Here is a 21390-nt window from a genome sequence, read left to right on the forward strand (position 1 = left end):
TCATGCTCATCACACTGTACTTTGCACACACGTCACACAGAGACACTGTTAATACGCACATTTGTGTGCTTGAGCAGGGTTGCACCCAAGATTCTGTGGTTGTACGGAGCCCTGAGTTATGCCCTCGACATCTTTACTCTCGGGTTGGTCAACTTGGATCACTGTACCGAACGAGAAACGGAGCCTGAAATCCAATCAGCGAATACACAAAAGGAAGGGGCCATTTCCCACAATCATTTCCACTGCAACACCACCTCGGATGAACAAGTCTCATTGCAGCTTAGGGACTGTGCTTCAGAGATGCACCTTTTGCAGCTGGACGATTGACCCGGAATCTCCCAAATGCCATTTTGATACACACCAAATGAGATTTATTTCAGTACTTGCTGATTTTATTTTAGTTGAATACACACACGCTCCTGTGTTTGATTTCCTTTATTATCAATACGACTTACTTCCAAATGACTCACATACCAGTGGGATGATTTTCTGCTTCAATTCATTGGAAATGGACAGCATTCAATAGGCAAGTGTGTCTGCCTGTCTGTCTCCAGCATTCTGTGGGTTCCACCAAGGGCACAAGTCCTAGGGTGCCTGAGGTCCATTCAACAAGCAATGTAAAAACGGCGAGGCAGGTTCAAAAGAAGAACACCCTTCCTCTCTTCAAATGCGTCCCAGTTTCCACTACTCAAGGTAGGGAGAAGGATCCACAGAAGTCCCACGTTCGCAACATTTCAACTTCTGGTGCTCACCAACAACTGACGAATGAAACACACCCCAAGAGAAAATAGTCAACCCCGTCCCCTGCAATAACCTCATGCGCAATCCTACACCGCAATATGTCATATTCAGAAATTCACACTGAATGTCATCTACCATGAACACAAACACACAGACACTGCCTCCACAGGTTCAGAAGACTCACGACTGCAAAACTCGATGTTTGCCATGTCTGGGCTCATCCTGAAACGCAGCCATCACTATCCAGTTGTCCCTCTTGTGTAGACAGAAACCTGGGCTCCTCATTACTTTATGTCGGATTGACTGTGTATGTGATGTGATGGTGTGTGTGTGTGCGTGCGTGAACCCCCTCGTGGGTGTGTGTGTGTGTACGTGTATGTGTGTGTGTGTCAGTGTGTGTGCGCATGCACTCCTGCGTTTGGGTGGAGACTTTTCCTGAGATCACTGGCACACAAACAGAGCCCTCTTGCTGTGTTTGTTCCTCCCTTTGGATCTCCTGGTCCTCCCTTGCAGAGAAGTGAGTGTGTCAGTGTTCATGGACTCCTGAGGTGTCAGGTTCCTTGAAGAGAGGTTCAGCAGGGAGCTTTGCTGTTCAGGATGACGGTTGTTCATCCCACCCTTGTATTTTGATGGATGAATCACAAGCACGTTGGGAGGCAGGGTACATTCGACTTTTATGACGTTGAAGTCAGGCTTGGTTTTGTTTTGCTCTTGGAGGAACTTCCAATGGTCTAAGGTGCTTTCCTGAGTGTCTCTTTCCACCAAGTGCTCCTCCAAGTCAGGTACCTGGAGGCAGGGTTCTCTCTGGAGCTCTCCTTGCGTTGCTCGCCTGTCTTTGTGTTCAGCGCCAAGGGCTCCTGGTTCCCTGCCTATTGACACACTCTCACTGCATCTTTCCAGTTCACTCTTCTGGATGTAAAAGAGGACATAGGCCTGTTGACTCAGGACAGAAGCGATGCTACAGGCAGTGACCTCGGCGTCATCCATTTTATACCACTGGCCTCCTGGAGCTTTGACATAAGAGAGGTAATGTCCGTTGTGACAACTCCACCCAGCGTGGACCAGCACAGCATAGAGGACATAGACTAGAGGTCCCGTGTTCTGCTGAGACATGTATGGCTGCATGTCAAGGCACTCAGGGTATTGCACATTCTTGGCAAGTTTGTTGCCTGTGACATCGGAGAATCTCTTCAATACAAGGATGAGGACCTTGGCAGAAGTGTGTAGAGTGAAGGTCTTGGAGGCAGGCGCCTTCTGGAGACAGGCATTCTCTCCATTGAGTTCTTCGGGCTTCACCACCTGTTCCAAAGCTTGCTTCACACTCTGAGCTGCCTGGATATCCAGGGCGATGTCCAGGTAAGGGTCAAAGGTGTCCGAAATGCCCTGGCAGTGGAGACACTTGATTTGAGATCTCCAGCAGCCTCCAAATATCTGGTGGATGAGGGTGGTGTCCTCAGAGTCATGATCTACCTGCTTGTGCCCGGGAAGGCATGCCTTTTTCATGGCATCCACAATGAACATCAGAAACTCATGGGCATCTTCCTGCTTGCCTCGATGGAAGCCAGCAGTCAATGCCTGTGAGGGCTGGGTGACGTGGCCAGGACAGTGGAGGGCCCATGTAATGTGAGCTTCCATCGTACACAGCATGCAGCACTTGTGACGCTGACAAAGTTGAAAGTGCTCCTGGGACAGCATGTAGTTGGCAAGGGGCGGTGTGTATGTCAGGCACTGCAGGGAAGCATTCAAGTAGCAAGTATTTCCCATATTCTGGAGCCCAGCCCCCACCGCAGCAGGTCTCCTGCTACTGAGAGGAAGCTTCTTTCTGGGGGCAGGCTGTCTTGCCACGGGAGCCAAATCATCACAGAGGTTGACTTGGGTCTCAGATGACAGTGGTGACTTCTCAGGTAGAGAAGTCCGCTGAATTTCAGCAAAAGCTGCATCTGGCCGAGAAGATATGAGTTTTGAAAAGTGGTTGAACTGCCACTCACCTCCCAAGTGGAGTGAATCGGCCTCCATGTCGCCAGGAGCAAGGATCACAAGCTTTTTCTGCTGAGACCACGCGTTGCAGAAAGACGCTATCTCTTCCGAGAGAGTCTTCAAATGACGCGCCATCTGGCTGCATCAGCCCTTATATAACTCACCCCCGCCTACCGCGAACACCCCACCCACCCATCAGGTACGCGGTGCACCAATCCAATATCAGCGCTCAGTTAAAGAATGAGTCATAGGGTATGTCCCCTTGTATTCCCCAGGGAGTTCACTTAAAACTCCTGGGGAATGCGTTAGTTTACTTAAAACAGTGGTAGGGAACAATTCTGTCCTTACAAAACAATGTGTGTGTTTGTGTGTATGTGTTTGCTTGCGTGAACTTGTGGGCATGCGGAATCATGCCCATGTGAGTGTTTCTTTGTTTTTGTTTATATGTCTGGGTGTGTGTGTGTTTGAGCTGCGATGTGCTTCTAACTATGTGCTTTTGGCAGTTACGATCATCCTTTCAGGCACTGAAGGACAGGAAGTCAGACCTGTACTTTCTGACTTGAGAATCATCAATGAAGTACAGTTAATAACATAGTGTATTTGTTTCCTTAATATCAAAGAAGAAATCCGTGCAGTCTAATAAGTATTCTAGCGATAACCTTTCCATGTTCAGCCTATTGATTCTGTGTTCGAGTGAAATGACTTACCAGTGGGGACCAAGACATGTCTTTGCAGGAAATGCTCTTGTGGAAGCTATATACCGAAATCATAAAGCATCAAGTGTTGGAAACATGCACTGAACTTAGACGAAATACTCAGTGCCCAAATTAGACTGTGAAAGACTTTCAGGAAATCATGCAATCACCGACATACCAATTGATGACATTCCCCGTATTTATGATTGCAAGTAAAGAGAAATACTCATGACATTCTATTTCCAGTGATTGAGGTCCTATGACCGCAATTTAAGAAATCATGATATCAGAAAACTTGACTAATCACAATTTAATCCAACTAAAACCTTTGGTTCATTTAAGAAAGGATGAATATAAAAACAACATATCACACAGCATGGGAGATAATATTTTAATACGTATGTGATAATGGATCAACATTTGAGAGAGATGAAATAAATAGTTGTAAATTTGAGAATAGCATATAACCAGAATTAAACACTGTAAATGCCTGGGTGATGGGAGTGAGTCCATGTCTCAGGAGGAAACATAGAGATTTAAAAGCAGGGCGTCTAAAAGAGATTTGCATACCATTGTTAAAACTGGCGGTTGTTTTAGTAAGAAAGAGAAAAATAAACCATTTGTCTTAGGGATTGTTGCATGTATTTTTCATCGTCTGAGATGTTGCTTCCAATTCCAGTTAAGCATTGTGTGGTGGACTTGCAGTTACCACATTTGGTGGAAAATGTCATGCTGATGAAGGTAGACTTTTTTCCCAAACTAAGAGGGACAGAATTTGGGTGTTTCTTTGGGACTTTTGGCTTACTAGGAATAAAGATCCTGGCTCTAGGGATTTTCTTAAAATTTTTCAGATAATGAGAAAGAGAATAGAATTTAGGCCAGGTGGCAAGGCCTCGAGGTGTACAGAAGCATCCCCGGTCTCAGGGCCCATGAAATCAGGATGATTTTAGGGAGGATGGTGGAATGAGGAGAGTGTGACCTTTGGCCTCCTTTCTTTCCCTTTTCTTTTCATGGGTCAGGTGTGCTCTATCAGAAGGCTTCCCCTTTCTGTTGGACAGAGTCCTGGAAGAAGAAATGAGCGCTGCTGAGAAAGATGCTCCACAAGGAGGAAGGAGCCACTATTTTCAGGAGCATGATCCCCAGAAGCATGAGAAATCCAGATGCCGTGGCTTTACACAGGATGCTGGAGTTTCTTTCCTCTGGATCCGGGAACTTGGCATCAGTGTTCTGTAATGCCCATAACTGATTTTGAGGTGAGTCCACTTGATAACCTGTCTGCGTGTCATGCTCATTACACTGCAATTCACACACATGTCACACCGAAACACTCTGAATGAGCATATTTATGTGCTTGAACAGTGTTGCATCCAAGATTCTGTGATTCTACAGAGTCCTGAGTTCTGTCCTGGACATCTCTACTCTTGCGTAGGTCAACTTTGATCACTATACCTAATGATAAATGTACCATTAAATCTAATCAGCAAATACACTAAAGGAAGGGGCCATTCTCCATAATTGTTTCACTCTGGTAGGTCAACTTTAATAACTGTACCTAAGAAGAAAGGGATCTGTGATGATTCCACATCAAAGAACCTGTTGATTTTTTTGTCATTTGAATGAATTATGTTAATATTTAAATAGAGTTTAAAACCCCAGATTTCCCATGAAATCTAATCAGCCATGAAATCTAATCAGCAGATACACAAAAGGAAGGGGCCATTCTCTAAAATCGTTTCCACTGAAACACCACCACCAATAAACAAGTCTCATTGCAGGAAAGGGATCCTGCTTCCAAGATCCAGTTTACACAGTTGGACGATTGACCCAGAATCTCCCCTAATGCAATTTTTTAACACCCCAAGTGAGATTTATTTCCGGGTTTTCTAATATCATTTCAGCTGAATACACACACTCCTGTGTTTCAATTTCTTTCAAACACCTTTTAATAATGAAGTATCTTGCTGCTTCACCCCTTATATAACTAATGCCCACCCACCGGTTCCACTACATTTACCCATCAATTACCCAATTTAACAATGAAATATCAGCAGTCAATTAAGTTTTGTGTCTTAGGTTGTATCCTTTTGCATTCCTCAGGGAATTTAATGGACACAGCTTAAATTGTGATTATAGAACAGTTGAATCAGATTTACTAATCAGTGTTATGGGCAAATATGATAGGAGTGGAACTGAGTTAGGACAGTGGCTACACATTTGCCTTATTTCATGTAAAACAATGCCAGTTAACAATTGTGTACGTATTAAACAGTTTGTGTCTGTGTGTGTATTTGTATCTTTGTGTCTGGATGTGAGAGTGTGTGTGTGTGTTGAGAAGTACTTCCAAGCATGTGCATCTGGGAGATAAGATCATTCTTTCCGCAATTGAACGACAAGAAGTTGGAACTACACTTTCTGATTTGAGAATGTGCAGTGATGTTATGTAATTAACACAGCATATTGTGTCTTAATTAAAATGGAGAGATCAATGGAGTCAAATAGACATTCCAGAGATAACCTTCCCATTTTTGACCAATTGATTCTATATCATGTTGCAATGATCTGGCTGTGGGGACAAGACAAGTCTTTGCATGAAATGGTCTTGTGGAAGCAATATATGCAAATAATAAAGCATCAAAAGGGACTATGCGTTCAATTTGTAGAAATATTCACTTAAGTTTGATGAAATTCTCAATGCCCAAAATAGACTGCAGAACACTTTCAAGAAAACATGCTATAACCCAGAGATTAATTGATGACATCCACCGAAGTGATGACTGCAAGAAAAGAGAAATATTCATGGAATTTTATATCCAAGGGTTTCTTGTATATGACAGCATATTTTGAAAAGTCAAAATCAGAAAACTTGACAAACAGGAAGATATCTAAGCTAAAACCTTTAGTTCATTAAAGGAGCGATGAGAGGCAGTTCCAAGATGGCCGAATAGGAACAGATCCAGCCTCCAGCTCCCAGCGTGAGCAACACAGGAGACGGGTGATTTCTGCATTTCCAACTGAGGTACCGGGTTCATCTCACTGGGACTTGTTGGACAGTGGGGGCAGGACAGTGAATGCAGCACACAGAGCAACAACCGAAGCAGGGCGAGGCATCACCTCACCCAGGAAGTGCAAGGGGGAAGGGAATTCCCTTTCCTAGCCAAGGGAAACCGTGATACGCAGCACCTGGAAAATTGGGTTACTCCCACGCTAACACTGTCCTTTATCAAGGGTCTCAGCAAATGTCACACCAGGAGATTATATCCCGCATCTGGCTTGGAGAGTCCCACGCCCACAGAGCCTCCCTCATTGCTAGCATAGTAGTCCAAGATCTAACTGCAAGGAGGCTGCAAGGCTGGAGGAGGGGCGCTTGCCATTGCTGAGGCTTGAGTAGGTAAACAAAGTGGTGGGGAAGCTCAAACTGGGTGGAGCCCACCACAGCTCAAAGAGGCCTGCCTGTCTCTGTAGACTCCACCTCTGGGGAGAGGGCATAGCCAAACAAAAGGCAGCAGAAACCTCTGCAGATTTAAATGTCCCTGTCTGACAGCTTTGAAGAGAGTAGTGGTTCTCCCAGCATGGTGTTTGAGATCTGAGAACAGACAGACTGTCTGCTCAAGTGGGTCCCTGACCCTGGAGTAGCCTAACTGGGAGACACCCCCACTAGGGTAAGATTGACACCTCACATCTCACACAACCGGGTACCCCTCTGAGACGAAGCTTCCAGAGGAATAATCAGGCAGAAACATTTGCTGTTCAGCAATATTCACTCTTCTGCAGCCTCCACTGCTGCCACCTGGGCAAACAGGGTCTGGAGTGGACCTTGAGCAAACTCCAACAGACCTGTAGCTGAGGGTCATGACTATTAGAAAGAAAGCTAACAAACAAACAGAAATGACATCCACACCAAAACCCCATCTGTACATCAACATCATCAAAGACCAAAGGTAGATAAAACCACAAAGATGGGGAAAAAGAAGTGCAGAAAAACTGAAAATTCTAAAAATCTGAGCAACACTCCCCCTCCAAAGGAATGCAGCTCCTCTCCAGCAATGGAACAAAGCTGAACAGAGAATGACTTTGACGAGTTGACAGAAGAAGGCTTCAGACGATCAAACTTCTCCGAGCTAAAGGAGGAAGTTCGAACCCATAGCAAAGAAGCTAAAAACCTTGGAAAAAGATTTCCTGAATGGCTAACTAGAATAAGCAATGTAAAGAAGTCCTTAAATGACCTGAGAGAGCTGAAAACCATGACACAAGAACTACATGACAAATGCGCAAGCTTCAGTAACCGACTCGGTCAACTGGAAGAAAGGGCGTCAGTGATTGAAGATCAAATGAATAAAATGAAGGGAGAAGAGAAGTTTAGAGAAAAAAGAGTAAAAAGAAATGAACAAAGCCTCCAAGAAATATGGGAATATGGGAAAAGGAAAAATCTACGTCTGATTTGTGTACCTGAAAGTGAGGGGGAGAATGGAACCAAGTTGGAAAACATTCTGCAGGATATCATCCAGGAGAACTCCCCCAACCTAGCAAGGCAGGCTGACATTCAAATTCAGGAAATACAGAGAACGCCACAAAGATACTCCTCTAGAAGAGCAACTCCAAGACACATAATTGTCAGATTCACCAAAGTTGAAATGAAGGAAAAAATGTTAAGGGCAGCCAGAAAGAAAGGTCGGGTTACCCACAAAGGGAAGCCCATGGCCGGGCGCGGTGGCTCAAGCCTGTAATCCCAGCACTTTGGGAGGCCGAGACGGGTGGATCACGAGGTCAGGAGATCGAGACCATCCTGGATAACACGGTGAAACCCCGTCTCTACTAAGAAATACAAAAAACTAGCCGGGCGAGGTGGCGGGTGCCTGTAGTCCCAGCTACTCGGGAGGCTGAGGCCGGAGAATGGCGTGAACCCGGGAGGCGGAGCTTGCAGTGAGCTGAGATCTGGCCACTGCACTCCAGCCTGGGCTACAGAGCGAGACTCCGTCTCAAAAAAAAAAAAAAAAAAAAAAAAAAAAAAAAAGGAAGCCCATTAGACTAACAGTGGATTTCTCGGCAGAAACTCTACAAGCCAGAAGGGAGGGGTGGGGCAATATTCAACATTCTTAAAGAAAAGAATTTTCAACCCAGAATTTCATATCCAGCCAAATTTAGTTTCATAAGTGAGGGAGAAATAAAATCCTTACAGACAAGCAAACGCTGAGAGATTTTGTCACCACCAGGCCTGCCCTACAAGAGCTCCTGAAGGAAGCACTAAACATGGAAATGAACAACCCATACCAGCCACTGCAAAAACATGCCAAAATGTAAAGACCATCGATGCTAGGAAGAAACTGCATCAACTAATGAGCAAAATAACCAGCCAACATCATAATGACAGGATCAAGTTCACATGTAACAATATTAACCTAAATGTAAATGGGCTAAATGTTCCAATTAAAAGACACAGACTGGCAAGTTGGATAAAGAGTCAGGAGCTCTTATAGGGTAGGCCTGGTGGTGACAAGACCCACCAATTTGCTGTATTCAGGAGACCCATCTCACGTGCAGAGACACACATAGGCTCAAAATAAAGGGATGGAGAAAGATCTATCAAGCAAATGGAAAACAAAAAATGGCAGGGTTTGCAATCCTAGTCGCTGATAAAACAGAGTTTAAACCAAGAAAGATCAAAAGAGACAAAGAAGGCCATTACACAATCGTAAAGGGATCAATTCAACAGGAAGAGCTAACTATCCAAAATATATATACACCCAATTCAGGAGCACCCAGATTCATAAAGCAAGTCCTTAGAGACTTACAAAGAGACTTAGACTCCCACACAATGATAATGGGAGACTTTAATACCCCACTGTCAACATTAGACAGATCAACGAGACAGAAAGTTAAGGATATACAGGAATTGAACCCAGCTCTGCACCAAGCAGACCTAATGGACATCTACAGAACTCTCCACCCCAAACCAACAGAATATACATTCTTCTCAACACCATATCGCACTTATTCCAAAATTGACCACATAGTTGGAAGTAAAGCACTCCTCAGGAAATATAAAAGAACAGAAACTATAGCAAACTGTCTCTCAGACCACAGTGCAATCAAACAAGAACTCAGGATTAAGAAACTCAATCAAAACTGCTCAACTAAATGGAAACTAAACAACCTGCTCCTGAATGACTACTGGTTACATAACGAAATGAAGGCAGAAATAAAGATGTTCTTTGAAACCAATGAGAACAAAGATACATCATACCAGAATCTCTGAACACATTTAAAGCAGTGTGTAGAGGGAAATTTATAGCACTAAATTCTCACAAGAGAAAGCAGGAAAGATCTAAAATTGACATCCTAATATCACAACTAAAAGAACTAGAGAAGCAAGAGCAAACACATTCAAAAGCTAGCAGAAGGTAAGAAATAACTAAGATCAGAACAGAACTGAAGGAGACGGAGACACAAAAAACCCTTCAAAAAGTCAATGAAACCAGAAGCTGATTTTTTGAAAAGATTAACAAAATTGATAGGCAGCTAGCAAGACTAATAAAGAAGAAAAGAGAGAAGAATCAAATAGATGCAATAAAAAATGATAAAGGGGATATCACCACTGACCCCACAGAAATACAAAGTACCATCAGAGAATATTAAAAACACCTCTACATAAATAAGCTAGAAAACCTAGAGTAAATGGATAAATTCCTGGACACATACATTCTCCCAAGACTAAACCAGGAAGAAGTTGAATCCCTGAATAGACCAATAACAGGCTCTGAAATTGAGGCAATAATTAATAGCCTACCAACAAAAAAGTCCAGGACCAGAAAGATTCATAGCCGAATTCTACCAGAGGTACAAGGAGGAGCTGGTACCATTCCTTCTGAAACTATTCTAATCAATAGAAAAAGAGGGAATCCTCCCTAACTCATTATATAAGGCCAACACCATCCTGATACAAAAGCCTGGCAGAGACACAACAACAAAAAAGAGAATTTTAGACCAATATCCCTGATGAACATCCATGCAAAAATCCTCAATAAAATACTGGTAAACCAAATCCACAGCACTTCAAAAAGCTTATCCACCATGATCAAGTGGGCTTCATCCCTGGGATGCAAGACTGTGTCAACATACACAAATCAATAAACGTAATCCAGCATATAAACAGAACCAAAGACAAAAACCACATTATTATCTCAATGGATGCAGAAAAGGCCTTTGACAAAATTCAACAGCTCTTCATGCTAAAAACTTAATAAATTCAGAATTGATGGAACATATCTCAAAATAATAAGAGCTATTTATGACAAACCCACAGCCTATATCATATTGAATAGGCAAAAACTGGAAGCATTCCCCTTGAAAGCTAGCACAAGACAGGGATGCCCTCTTTCACCACTCCTATTCAACATAGTGTTGAACTTCTGGCCGGGGCAACCAGGCAAGAGAAAGAAATAAAGGGTATTCAATTAGGAAAAGAGGAAGTCAAATTGTCCCTGTTTGCAGATGACATGATTGTATATTTAGAAAACCTCATCCTCTCAGCCCCAAATCTCCTTAAGCTGATAAGCAACTTCAGCAAAGTCTCAGGATACAAAATCAATTTGCAAAAATCACAAGCATTCTTATACACCAATGACAGACAAACAGAGAACCAAATCATAAGTGAACTACCATTCACAATTGCTTCAAAGAGAATAAAATATCTAGGAATCTAACTTACAAGGGATGTGAAGGACCTCTTCAAGGAGAACTACAAACCACTGCTCAATGAAATAAAAGAGGACAGAAACAAATGGGAGAACATTCCATACATTCCATGCTCATGGATAGGAAGAATCAAGAATCAATATAGTGAAAATGGCCATACTGTGCAAGGTAATTTATAGATTCAATGCCATCCCCATTAAGCTACCAGTGACTTTCTTCACAGAATTGGAAAAAACTACTTTAAAGTTCATATGGAACCAAAAAAGAGCCCGCATTGCCAAGACAATCCTAAGTCAAAAGAACAAAGCTGGAGTCATCACACTACCTGACTTCAAACTATACTACAAGGCTACAGTAACTAAAACAGCATGGTACTGGTACCAAAACAGAGCTATAGACCAATGGAACAGAACAGAGCCCTCAGAAATAACACCACACTTCTACAACTATCTGATCTTTGACAAACCTGACAAAAACAACAAATGGAGAAAGGATTCCCTATTTAATAAATACTGCTGGGAAAAGTGGCTAGCCATAAGTAGAAAGCTGAAACTGTATCTTTTCCTTACACCTTATACAAAAATTAATTCAAGATGCATTAGAGACTTAAATGTTAGACCTAAAACCATAAAAACCCTAGAAGAAAACCTAGGCAATACCATTCAGGACACAAGCATGGGCAAGGACTTCATGTCTAAAACAACAAAAGCAATGGCAACAAAAGCCAAAATTGACAAATGGGATCTAATTAAACTAAAGAGCTTCTGCACAGCAGAAGAAACTACCATCAGAATAAACAGGCAACCTACAGAATGGGAGAAAATTTTTGCAATCTACTCATCTGACAAAGGGCTAATATCCAGAACCTACAAAGAACTCAAAGAAATTTACAAGAAAAAAAAACAAAAACAAAAACAATCCCATCAAAAAGTGGGCAAAGGATATGAACAGACACTTCTCAAAAGAAGACATTTATGCAGTCAACAGACAGATGAAAAAATGCTCATCATCACTAGCCATCAAAGAAATGCAAATCAAGACCACAATGAGATACCGTCTCACACCAGTTAGAATGGTGATCATTAAAAAGTCAGGAAACAACAGGTGCTGGAGAGGATGTGGGGAAATAGGAACACTTTTACACTGTTGGTAGAACTGTCAACTATCAACTAGTTCAACCATTGTGGAAAACAGCATGGCGATTCCTTAAGGATCTAGAACTAGAAATACCATTTGACCCAGACATCCCATTACTGGCTGTATCCCCAAAGGATTATAAATCATGCTGCTATAAAGACATGCACACATATGTTTATTGCATCACTATTCACAACAGTAAAGACTTGGAACCAACCCAAATGTTCATCAATGATAGACTGGATTAAGAAAATGTGGCGCATATACACCAGGGAGTACTATGCAGCCATAAAAGAGGATGAGTTCATGTCCTTTGTAGGGACATGGATGCAGCTGGAAACCATCATTCTCAGCAAACTACTGCAAGAACAGAAAACCAAACACCACATGTTCTCACTCATGGATGGGAATTGAACAATGAGAACACCTGGACACAGGAAGGGGAATATCACACACCAGGGCCTGTTGTGGGGTGCGGGGAGGAGGGAAGGATAGCATTAGGAGATACGCCTAATGTATATGACGAGTTAATGGGTGCAGCACACCAACATGGCACGTGTATACATATGTAACAAACCTGCACTTTGTGCATATATTCCCTAGAATATAAACTATAATAAAATAAAAGAATAAAATAAAAAAGGGACGATGAAAATAAATGAAATGTAACACACAGCATGTGAGATAATGTTTTAATACACATCTAAAAATGCCTTAAAATTCAATAGAAATTAAATAAAATCTTCTAAAACTTGACAAAAGGAAAGAACAAAAATTACAGACTGGAAAAGCCTCGCTGACTGGAGTGATGTCCTGTCTCAGGAAAGAACAAACAAACACACAAACAAGCAAAGGATTCTGAAAGCAGAGAATCAAACAGATATTTGTACACCGTTCTTCCTTCTTCCTACTAGCATTCTTCATAGTAGGAAAAGGCAAAAACAACCCAAATGTGTCACGAATTGCTTCATCCGTTTTTTTGGATCTGAAATACTGCCTCAATTTTCAGTTACTCATTGTGGGGTGGACCTGCAGTTACCACATTTGGTCCAAAATTTTTTGCTGATGAAGGTAGACCTGTCCTGCATTTTCAGAGGGACAGAATTCTGGTGTTTCTCCAGGTTCCTTGGCTTACCAGGAATGAAGATCCGGGAAGAATGTGTGTGTGTATGTATGTATGTATGTATGTATGTATGTACATAAGTATTTCCTGTTTTTAAATTTAAAAAGTACGGGATACATGTGCAGAACGTACAGGTTTGTTATATAGGTATCCTTTGCCATGATGGTTTGTTGCACCTATTGACTCATCCTCTAAGTTCTCTTCCCTCACCCCCAGTCCCCAGCGGGCCATATTGTGTGTTGTTCCCCTCACTGTGTCCTTGTTTTCTTAATGTTCAACTTTGACTTATTAGTGAGAACATGCCGTGTTTGATTTTTTTGTTACTGTGTTAGTTTGCTCAGTATGATGGCTTCATCCATGTGCCTGCAAAAGACATGATCTCATTCCTTTTTATGACTGCATAGTATTTTATGGTGTATAGGTACCACATTTTCTTTATCCAGTCTAGCACTGAAGCGCATTTGGGTTGGTTTCATGTCTTTGCTATTGTATATAGTGCTGCAATAAACTTACATGTGCATGTGTCTTTATAGTGGAATGATTTCTATTCCTTTGGGTATATAGCCACTAATGGGATTACTGGGTCAAATGGTGTTTCTGGTTCTAGATCCTTGAGGAATCACCATACTGTCTTCCACAATGGTTGAACTAATTTACAGTTTCCCCAACAGTGTAAAAGCGTTCCTCTTTCTTCTCTGCCTCACCAGCATCTATCGTTTCTTAACTTTTTAATAATCACCATTCTGATGGGTGTGAGATGGTATCTCATTGTAGTTTTGATTTTCACTTCTCTGATGATCAGTATTGTTGAGCTGTTAAAAAATATATTTGTTGGTTAGATAAATGTCTTCTTTTGATAAGTTTCTGTTCATATCCTTTGCTCACTTTTGATGGGGTTGTTTGTTTTTTTTGCTTGTAAATATGTTTAAGTTCCTTGTCAATTTTTGTTATTAGACCTTTGTCCGATGGGTAGGTTGCAATAATTTTCTCCCATCCTGTAGGTTGATTGCTCATGCTGATGATAGTTTCTTTGCTGTGCAGAAGGTCTTTAGTTTAATTAGATCCGATTTGCCAATTTTGGCTTTTGTTGCAATTGCTTTTGACATTTTTGTCATGAAATCTTTGTCCTTGCCTGTGGCCTGAATGATATTGCCTAGGTTTTCTTCTAGGGTTTTTATGGTTTTGGATTTTACATTTAAATCTTTAATCCAGCTTGAGTTAATTATTGTATAAGGTGTAAGGAAGGGGTCAAGTTTTGGTTTTCTGTATATGGCAAGCCAGTTTTCCCAGCATCATTTACTGAATAGGAGATCCTTTCTCCCTTGCTTGTTTTTGTCAGGTTTGTCAAAGATCAGGTGGTCATAGATGTGTGGTGTTATTTCTGAGGTCTTTGCTCTGCTCCATTGGTCTATATGTCTGTTTTGGCAACAGTAGCCTGCTGTTTTGGTACCGTAGCCTTCTAGTACAGTTTGAAGTTAGCGTAATGCCTCCAGCTTTGTTATTTTTGTTTATGATTGTCTTGGCTATATGGGGTATTCTTTGATTCCATATGACATTTCAAATAGTTCTTTCTAATTCTGTGAAAAATGTCAACGGTATTTTGATGGGTATAGCATTGAATCTATAATGTTTGGGCAGTATGGCCATTTTCACAATATTGATTCTTCCTATTCATGAGGATGGAATGTTTTTCCATTCGTCTGTGTCCTCTCTTATTACCTTGAGCAGTGGTTTGCAGTTGTCCTTGAAGAGGTCCTTCACATCCGTTGTACTCCTAGTTGTATTCCTAGGTATTTTACTCTCTTTGTAGCAATTGTGAATGGGAGTTCATTGTTGATTTGGCTCTCTGCTTGACTATTGTTGGTGTAATGGAATGCTTGTGATTTTTGCACAATGATTTTGTATCTTGAGACCTTGGTGAAGTTGCTTATCAGTTCAAGAAGTTTTTCAGTTGAGATGATGGGGTTTTCTAAATAGGAAGTCATGTCATCTGCAAACAGAGACAAGTTGACTTTCTCTCTTCCTATTGGAATACCCTTTATTTCTTTCTATTGCCTGATTGCCCTGGCAAGAACTTCCAATACTATGTTGAATAGAAGTGGTTACAGAGGGCTTCCTTGTCTTGTACCGGTTTTCAAATGGAATGCTTCCAGCTTTTGCCTATTCTTTATGATATTGGCTGTATGAAATAGCTCTTATTATTTTAAGGTATGTTCCATCAATACGTAGTTTATTGAGAGTTTTTAACAGGAAGGGATGTTGAATTTTATCAGAGGCATTTTTGCGTGTATCAAAATAATTGTCTGGTGTTTGCCTTTGGTTCTGTTTATGTGATCAATTACATTTATTGATTTGTGTATGTTGAATCAGCCTTTCACCCCAAAGATGCAGCCCACTTGATCGTGGTGGATAAGCTTTTTGATGTGCTGCTGGATTCGGTTTGCCAGTATTTTATTGAGAATTTTTGCATCGATGTTCATCAGGGATAATGGCCTGAATTGAGCAGGTGTGTGTGTGTGTGTGTGTTTACCTCGGTTTGCCAGTAGGTTGATGTGTGTGTGTGACGTGTGTGTGTGTGTGTGTGTGTGTGTGTGTGTGTGTGTGTGTGTGTGAGAGAGAGAGAATGTGTGATAGAGAGCCAAATTAGGGCAGAGGAGGCTCCCCGGCCTGTCATGACATTGTATGTTCTGAATTCAAGATGCTCTAATGGACTGTGTCAGTTGGCCTTCAGCCAGGAGGTGGTGCTTGCAAAAGACTGCCAGCTGTGGTGGTAGTGGTGAGATTTGGACTTGCCTTATGTTACCCATGGGAGGTACTCTGGTGTCTCAGGGAACGAGTAGAGCCAAAGGGCTTCTAAAAGTTTCTTCTGTTATTTGTGTTAATCTACCAGGGTAGGTGGTTGAGCAAAACCAAGTGGGAACTAGGTCAGGTAAAGTGATGCTCTGGCTCTCTACGTGTGGGACAAGCAGTGGCTCCAGTGGGAATTGGAAGGCAGTTCTTAGGCCACTGGGGTAATTTTCCAGAGAGAAGTGAAGCTGCCTCTGCCTCTGTACAAGGAGAGTCCATATGAAGAATGGGGAGTAGCAGCTTGGCAGTAAGCCCCATCCAGCTCCCACATCCTTGGCGAGGCAGGTCTCACACCCACAGTGTTCCACTGGGAGTAGTTAGCTAAGTTTCAAGAAGTCTAAACTCAGAGCTCAAAACTGACCCATACCATAAGCCTCTCCTATTGAGACAGTAACTGCAGCCTTCAGGCCAAACCCCTCCTGATCCACCTGCAGAGCAGGGGCATCCAGCTCCTGTGCTTGCTGCTGAATCACACGTCCCACTCACCTCTCAGTTCTGGCCTGGGGAGTTTGTCCCCACAGAAAATTATATCAAACATTTCAGTTGGGAGGTTCTCTCAACCTGTGACCACCATTTGAGTTAGCTGGCAGACTTCTGGGAGGTCCTCTCTGAGGTAGAATCAGAAATGGCTTCCCTCCATCCTGCCAGAAACTGGGAACGTGCTGGAGACTCAAAGCACATCCCAATGCCACTCCTCATATACTCGTCACTCTTCACTGAATCAACTCCAGCCCTGAGTACGATTAAGGCCTTCCCCCATGGCCTAGATTGATAGGTTTCCCAATGGAAGTGTATATCTTACAGTCAGTTTATCCCCCTCTCACACCCTGGAAACTCAAAATTTTCTGCCTAGCTTATGGTGTAAGCTGCATCCTGCTGCTTCTTTCAAATGGTCTGTGGCTTATTTCAATTTTCCTGTTAAGTTCCTGTGTTGCTTCTTGAAAGAAAGTTCAGTGTGAATCTCTACACACCATTTTGTCTTTCCAAGTGCAAGAGGCAGGCTAACAATGCCTTCAATCCACCATCTTGGAAAACAAAAGTAACAGTTTTCTCATTTTTAAAGGTTTTGTTAAGATCTGTTAATGACTCACAAAGAAATAGTATTGGGTATATTTGAAATTAGTATTTATTCATTTATGTTGATAAGTGAAAACACAAGATGGTTATCAAGATGGGAGTACTTAATATGTATACTTCAATATTCTTAGATGCAAATATAACTTCACTTTTGATGTATTTTTATTTTACATCAGTTTCATTTCAACTTAGGTTTAAGGGGTTCTTGATAATCTGACATGATAAGTGGTGTTGGAATTGGCATTAAAATCCACCATGCTCTACAGCACTTCATCCTTCTTCGGCAGGCACCAATTTGATCTTCTACTACTTTGCAGACATCTCTTCTGCAAACACCAGACAAATTGAGACAATGACCTTCAGCAGCACCCAAACCACCTCTTACTGCAGGAAAGAAGATCCAGTGAGATAGTCCACAAATGGAATGTAAATCCATAAACACTCTTAAGTAACAGAATAAATTTAGTATGAGCGTTTCTATGTGGGAGCTTTTGAAATGGTTGCTGCTCATATGTCAGAGACACATGCAGATTAAGAAAGATAGTAGTTCCGATCCTGGTTTGGCACAACAGTCACGGTATTTTTGGTGGGGGAAAAGGGATGTGGGAGGGGATGGTACATCTTCATCTTTTCCTCTGGATTTTCTCTCAGAAATGGCTGTTGCTTACTGCAGGGCAAAAATGCCAGTGTCTTCTGCCAGAGAGGGTTACTGAGGGCCATAGTGGTTCCACCTTGTGGCTGATACTGATAGTCCCTTTCTGCTTTTTTCGTTCCTAGCCAAAAAAGATGTTTCTGCTGTCTCAGGTATGCTGATTTCAGGAGTTGTTTTTTCTATATGGCTATTCATTTTTGGGTTTTTTTTGTTTGTTTGTTTGTTTTTTCTTTCACTCTCTCTCTCTCTCTTTTTTTTTTTTTTTTTTTTTTTTTTTTTTTTTGGCTTCACTGTGTTGCTATAGTTTCTTAAGTGGTCCCTTGAACCTTCCCAGCGCTATTTTGGTTTGTACATAGCTATCTATAAATTTTTTCTTGGGGGAAGTGTAGAGTTAAAGGCTGGTATATCCTGCTTTTGCTCCCCTGAGTGATTTTATTCCCCCAAGCTAATATTTCAGGCTTTCAATTTATTCGTGCTTTCATCTGTTCAAACAAGTGGAAATTACTTTTTCTCTCCACATTTAGATTTGCTCTATCTACTTTAATTGCTAATAGCGTCTTAGTCATAGGATAGATTAGTTAGAAAAAAGTATATTTTTGACATTATAAATGATCCTTTCAATTTGTGTCTAAAAGTGGAAAATATTAGAAAGCTTGACATTTATTATTGTGTCCAGACCAGTATTTCCTCCAGATAACCTTTATTACAACAAAGATAATTTAATGAAGATCTCTCTAATGGTAAAGCTGGTGGCTTTGTGCTATTATAATATCCTTAAAGTGACAGTCTAGTGGAAAGACCAACTAAAGCAAGGGTTAGGAGAAAAACAGTTATTACTTTCATTTTGGTCTCACTCTGCATTAAGAGTTTTCATTGTGTCAAAGACTTATTATTCATTAAGTAGCCTAATGTTCATTTAATAATAAATGGATCCTATTAAATATGATTTTTAAAATTATAATCACATTACTTTTATTCACATTTGTCTACTGATGCCATTCACAGATGAGAATGGTATAATGTTATTTTATTTTTTTCATTTTGCCACATCTTTATTTACTTAGGTTTATGCTGTATCGAACAATGTATGTGTGGGAATAATGGGTGATTCAGGAATGCATGAGGGGGAGGTTTAAGCTCTTTAACTTTGGACAATTAAAATTAGCAATATAATATTGAAATACATGCATAACACTCAAGTGATACTTTCAAAATAGTGTATATTTTCTATGTTTATTTGTAGCTTTTAAACCCAGCTAGAAGTATTCTATTTCTTTTAGGCACCATAAGTCTGAAAGTCTGTAGTGAAAGCTACGAGTAGTAAATGATGCTAATTCATGTGCTCCCACCTGTGGAAGAATTGAATGTCTTAGATGAAAAAAAGATGGTGCAATTGGTGTACCAAGTATCTTAGAATATAATATGGTGGTGGTTTTTCTGTTTCTGTAGCACAGTAACATATATACTATACCCAAGTCATCAAGTTATTTAAATATGCCTTTAAACAGGGAGAACTGAAAATAATACTGTGAATCCTGGTAAGCATTTAAAAATAATGAGGAGAATATTGGCTTTATAAAGTCAAAATTTATCTGAATACAACCCATATAGCAATTTCATAGCAAAACACTTCCTTCAATCCTATTAAAGTCAGAAGGAAAAGAAGAATGCCCACTGTCAATGCTGTATTAATATAGTTCTAAAAGTTTTGAACAATGAAACATATTGTAAGAAGAGAAGTCAGAGGACATTTGAGCCCATTGTTTTTCCTCTCCTTCTATACCTCCCAACATACCATTGGAATGTTGTAACATTTTGAAGAATCTATAGTAGTGTTGCAAATCATAGAATACTATGAATGCATCTGAATCTGAGATATCCCCAAAAGATACAAAATAGGTGTGACTAGAATGAAAGAAAGATTTAGGCTTTTGGCCATGACTGCAAGTGAGCTGCTCTCAAGTGACTGCTGCTATAGAACATATATATAGTAGAGGATCTCTTTGAAACATTTCTATCCCTGAAAATGGTTAGGCAAGTTCTTAAAATATCTCCTCTTTCAAACACAAAAATAGTCTGTGAACTGGAGCTTGAGCAGTGGGCACTTTGTATTGGATAGCTGATGGAGGGGGTGAGGGTTTCCCAGATCTTCTGGGAAGATCTGCTATGATCAGTAATGCTAATGATGGTACTACTGACTCTTGGGCCATCAGAAGCTCCAGTTTGTTAATGCTGAAACTTCTATATTGAGTTAAAGCATTGAGTCAGCTTCACAGAGGAAGTCTGGATAATAGCATTCTCATTTCAGACCATAAAATGATGTCAGGTTAAGGATGAACAATGAGTTCAGTATTAAAAATGATCAGGTAAGCAAGACACCATGAATAAAAGTTAATGAAATGAATAGCATATCTAAACCCTTTAAAACTAGATGTATTGAAATTGTCAATGTGGAGAAATAATTAAGCAGGTATGTATCAATTGTTTAAAGAAACAATCTACTATTACAAAGATGTAAAAACAATAGTAAAACAATATAGATGATAGAAAAAACGGGCAGGTCTGGCTGGGCGTGGTGGCTCATGCCTGTAATCCCAGCATTTTGGGAGGCCAAGATGGGTAGATCACGAGGTCAGGAGTTCAAGAACAGCATGCCCAAGATGGTGAAATCTTGTCTCTACTAAAAAATATATATATAAAAATTAGCCGAGCATGGTGGCAGGTGCCTGTAGTCCCAGCTACTCAGGAGGCTGAGATAGAAGAATCGCTTGAACCCGGGAGGTGGAGGTTGCAGTGAGCCAAGATCGCACCACTGCACTCCAGCCTGGACAACAGAGCGAGACTCCATCTCCAAAAAAAAAATTTTAAAATAAATGCAAGTTATTAATGATATATTAGACACAGGTAAGAGGATAACTAGTGAAGAAAAAAATGTTTAAATGATATACCCAGAATGTAACATGGAAACACAAGGTCTAACATTTATTTAATTCAAATATTGGGGGAGAGAAGTGTAAAAGGATTCACCATTTCAAGAGATTCTCAAAAAGAAATTAAGAAAAGGTATAAATCCATTGATTCAAAGAACATATTTCTAACAGATGATATAAAAATAAACTCACTTTAGTTAAATTATAAAACATTAAAACCAAACACCAGACCATACAAACATTGAAAAAAAGGATAATTTATAATGAAATAATATTTATCTGATTATTATAGTAAAGCAAAAACTAAAAATGAGTAAACTAGTATCAACAAATGTTGAGAGCAAATAACTGTTAATACAGAATTGGGTACTCAGTAATGCTGTCTTTCCAGATCAAAAATCACAATATGAAATTGACAGATAAAAATGAAAATTGTTCACTACCAAGAGATCTGCAGCAAATAAAATTTCAAAGGCTACATATCAGAAAGAAAGAATTTAACCCAAAAGCTGATATTAG

The 21390-nt window shown here is 40.6% G+C and overlaps 2 protein-coding genes across 6 annotated transcripts in view; one reads left to right on the top strand and one right to left on the bottom strand.

The window, feature by feature from the left end:
* Window positions 1-21390, top strand: part of LOC139361231 (SH3 domain and tetratricopeptide repeat-containing protein 1-like) — a 112597-nt gene that overhangs the window by 15266 nt on the left and 75941 nt on the right. For 4 of the 5 annotated variants that reach the window (XM_071089807.1, XM_071089811.1, XM_071089806.1 and 1 more), the window contains exons 2-3: window positions 4433-4666; window positions 6324-6429. The gene's annotated coding sequence lies outside the window, so the exon portion shown is untranslated. The remainder of the gene's footprint in view (window positions 1-4432; window positions 4667-6323; window positions 6430-21390) is intronic. The other variant, XM_071089808.1, reaches the window with a different exon arrangement.
* LOC139361234 (ubiquitin carboxyl-terminal hydrolase 17-like) lies at window positions 1183-2757 on the bottom strand. Its single transcript, XM_071089812.1, has one exon. The coding sequence runs from the start codon at window positions 2755-2757 to the stop codon at window positions 1183-1185; it is 1575 nt and encodes a 524-aa protein (XP_070945913.1).

The sequence above is a fragment of the Macaca nemestrina genome, unplaced genomic scaffold (assembly GCF_043159975.1).
Source record: "Macaca nemestrina isolate mMacNem1 unplaced genomic scaffold, mMacNem.hap1 Scaffold_113, whole genome shotgun sequence".
Lineage (NCBI taxonomy): Eukaryota > Metazoa > Chordata > Mammalia > Primates > Cercopithecidae > Macaca > Macaca nemestrina.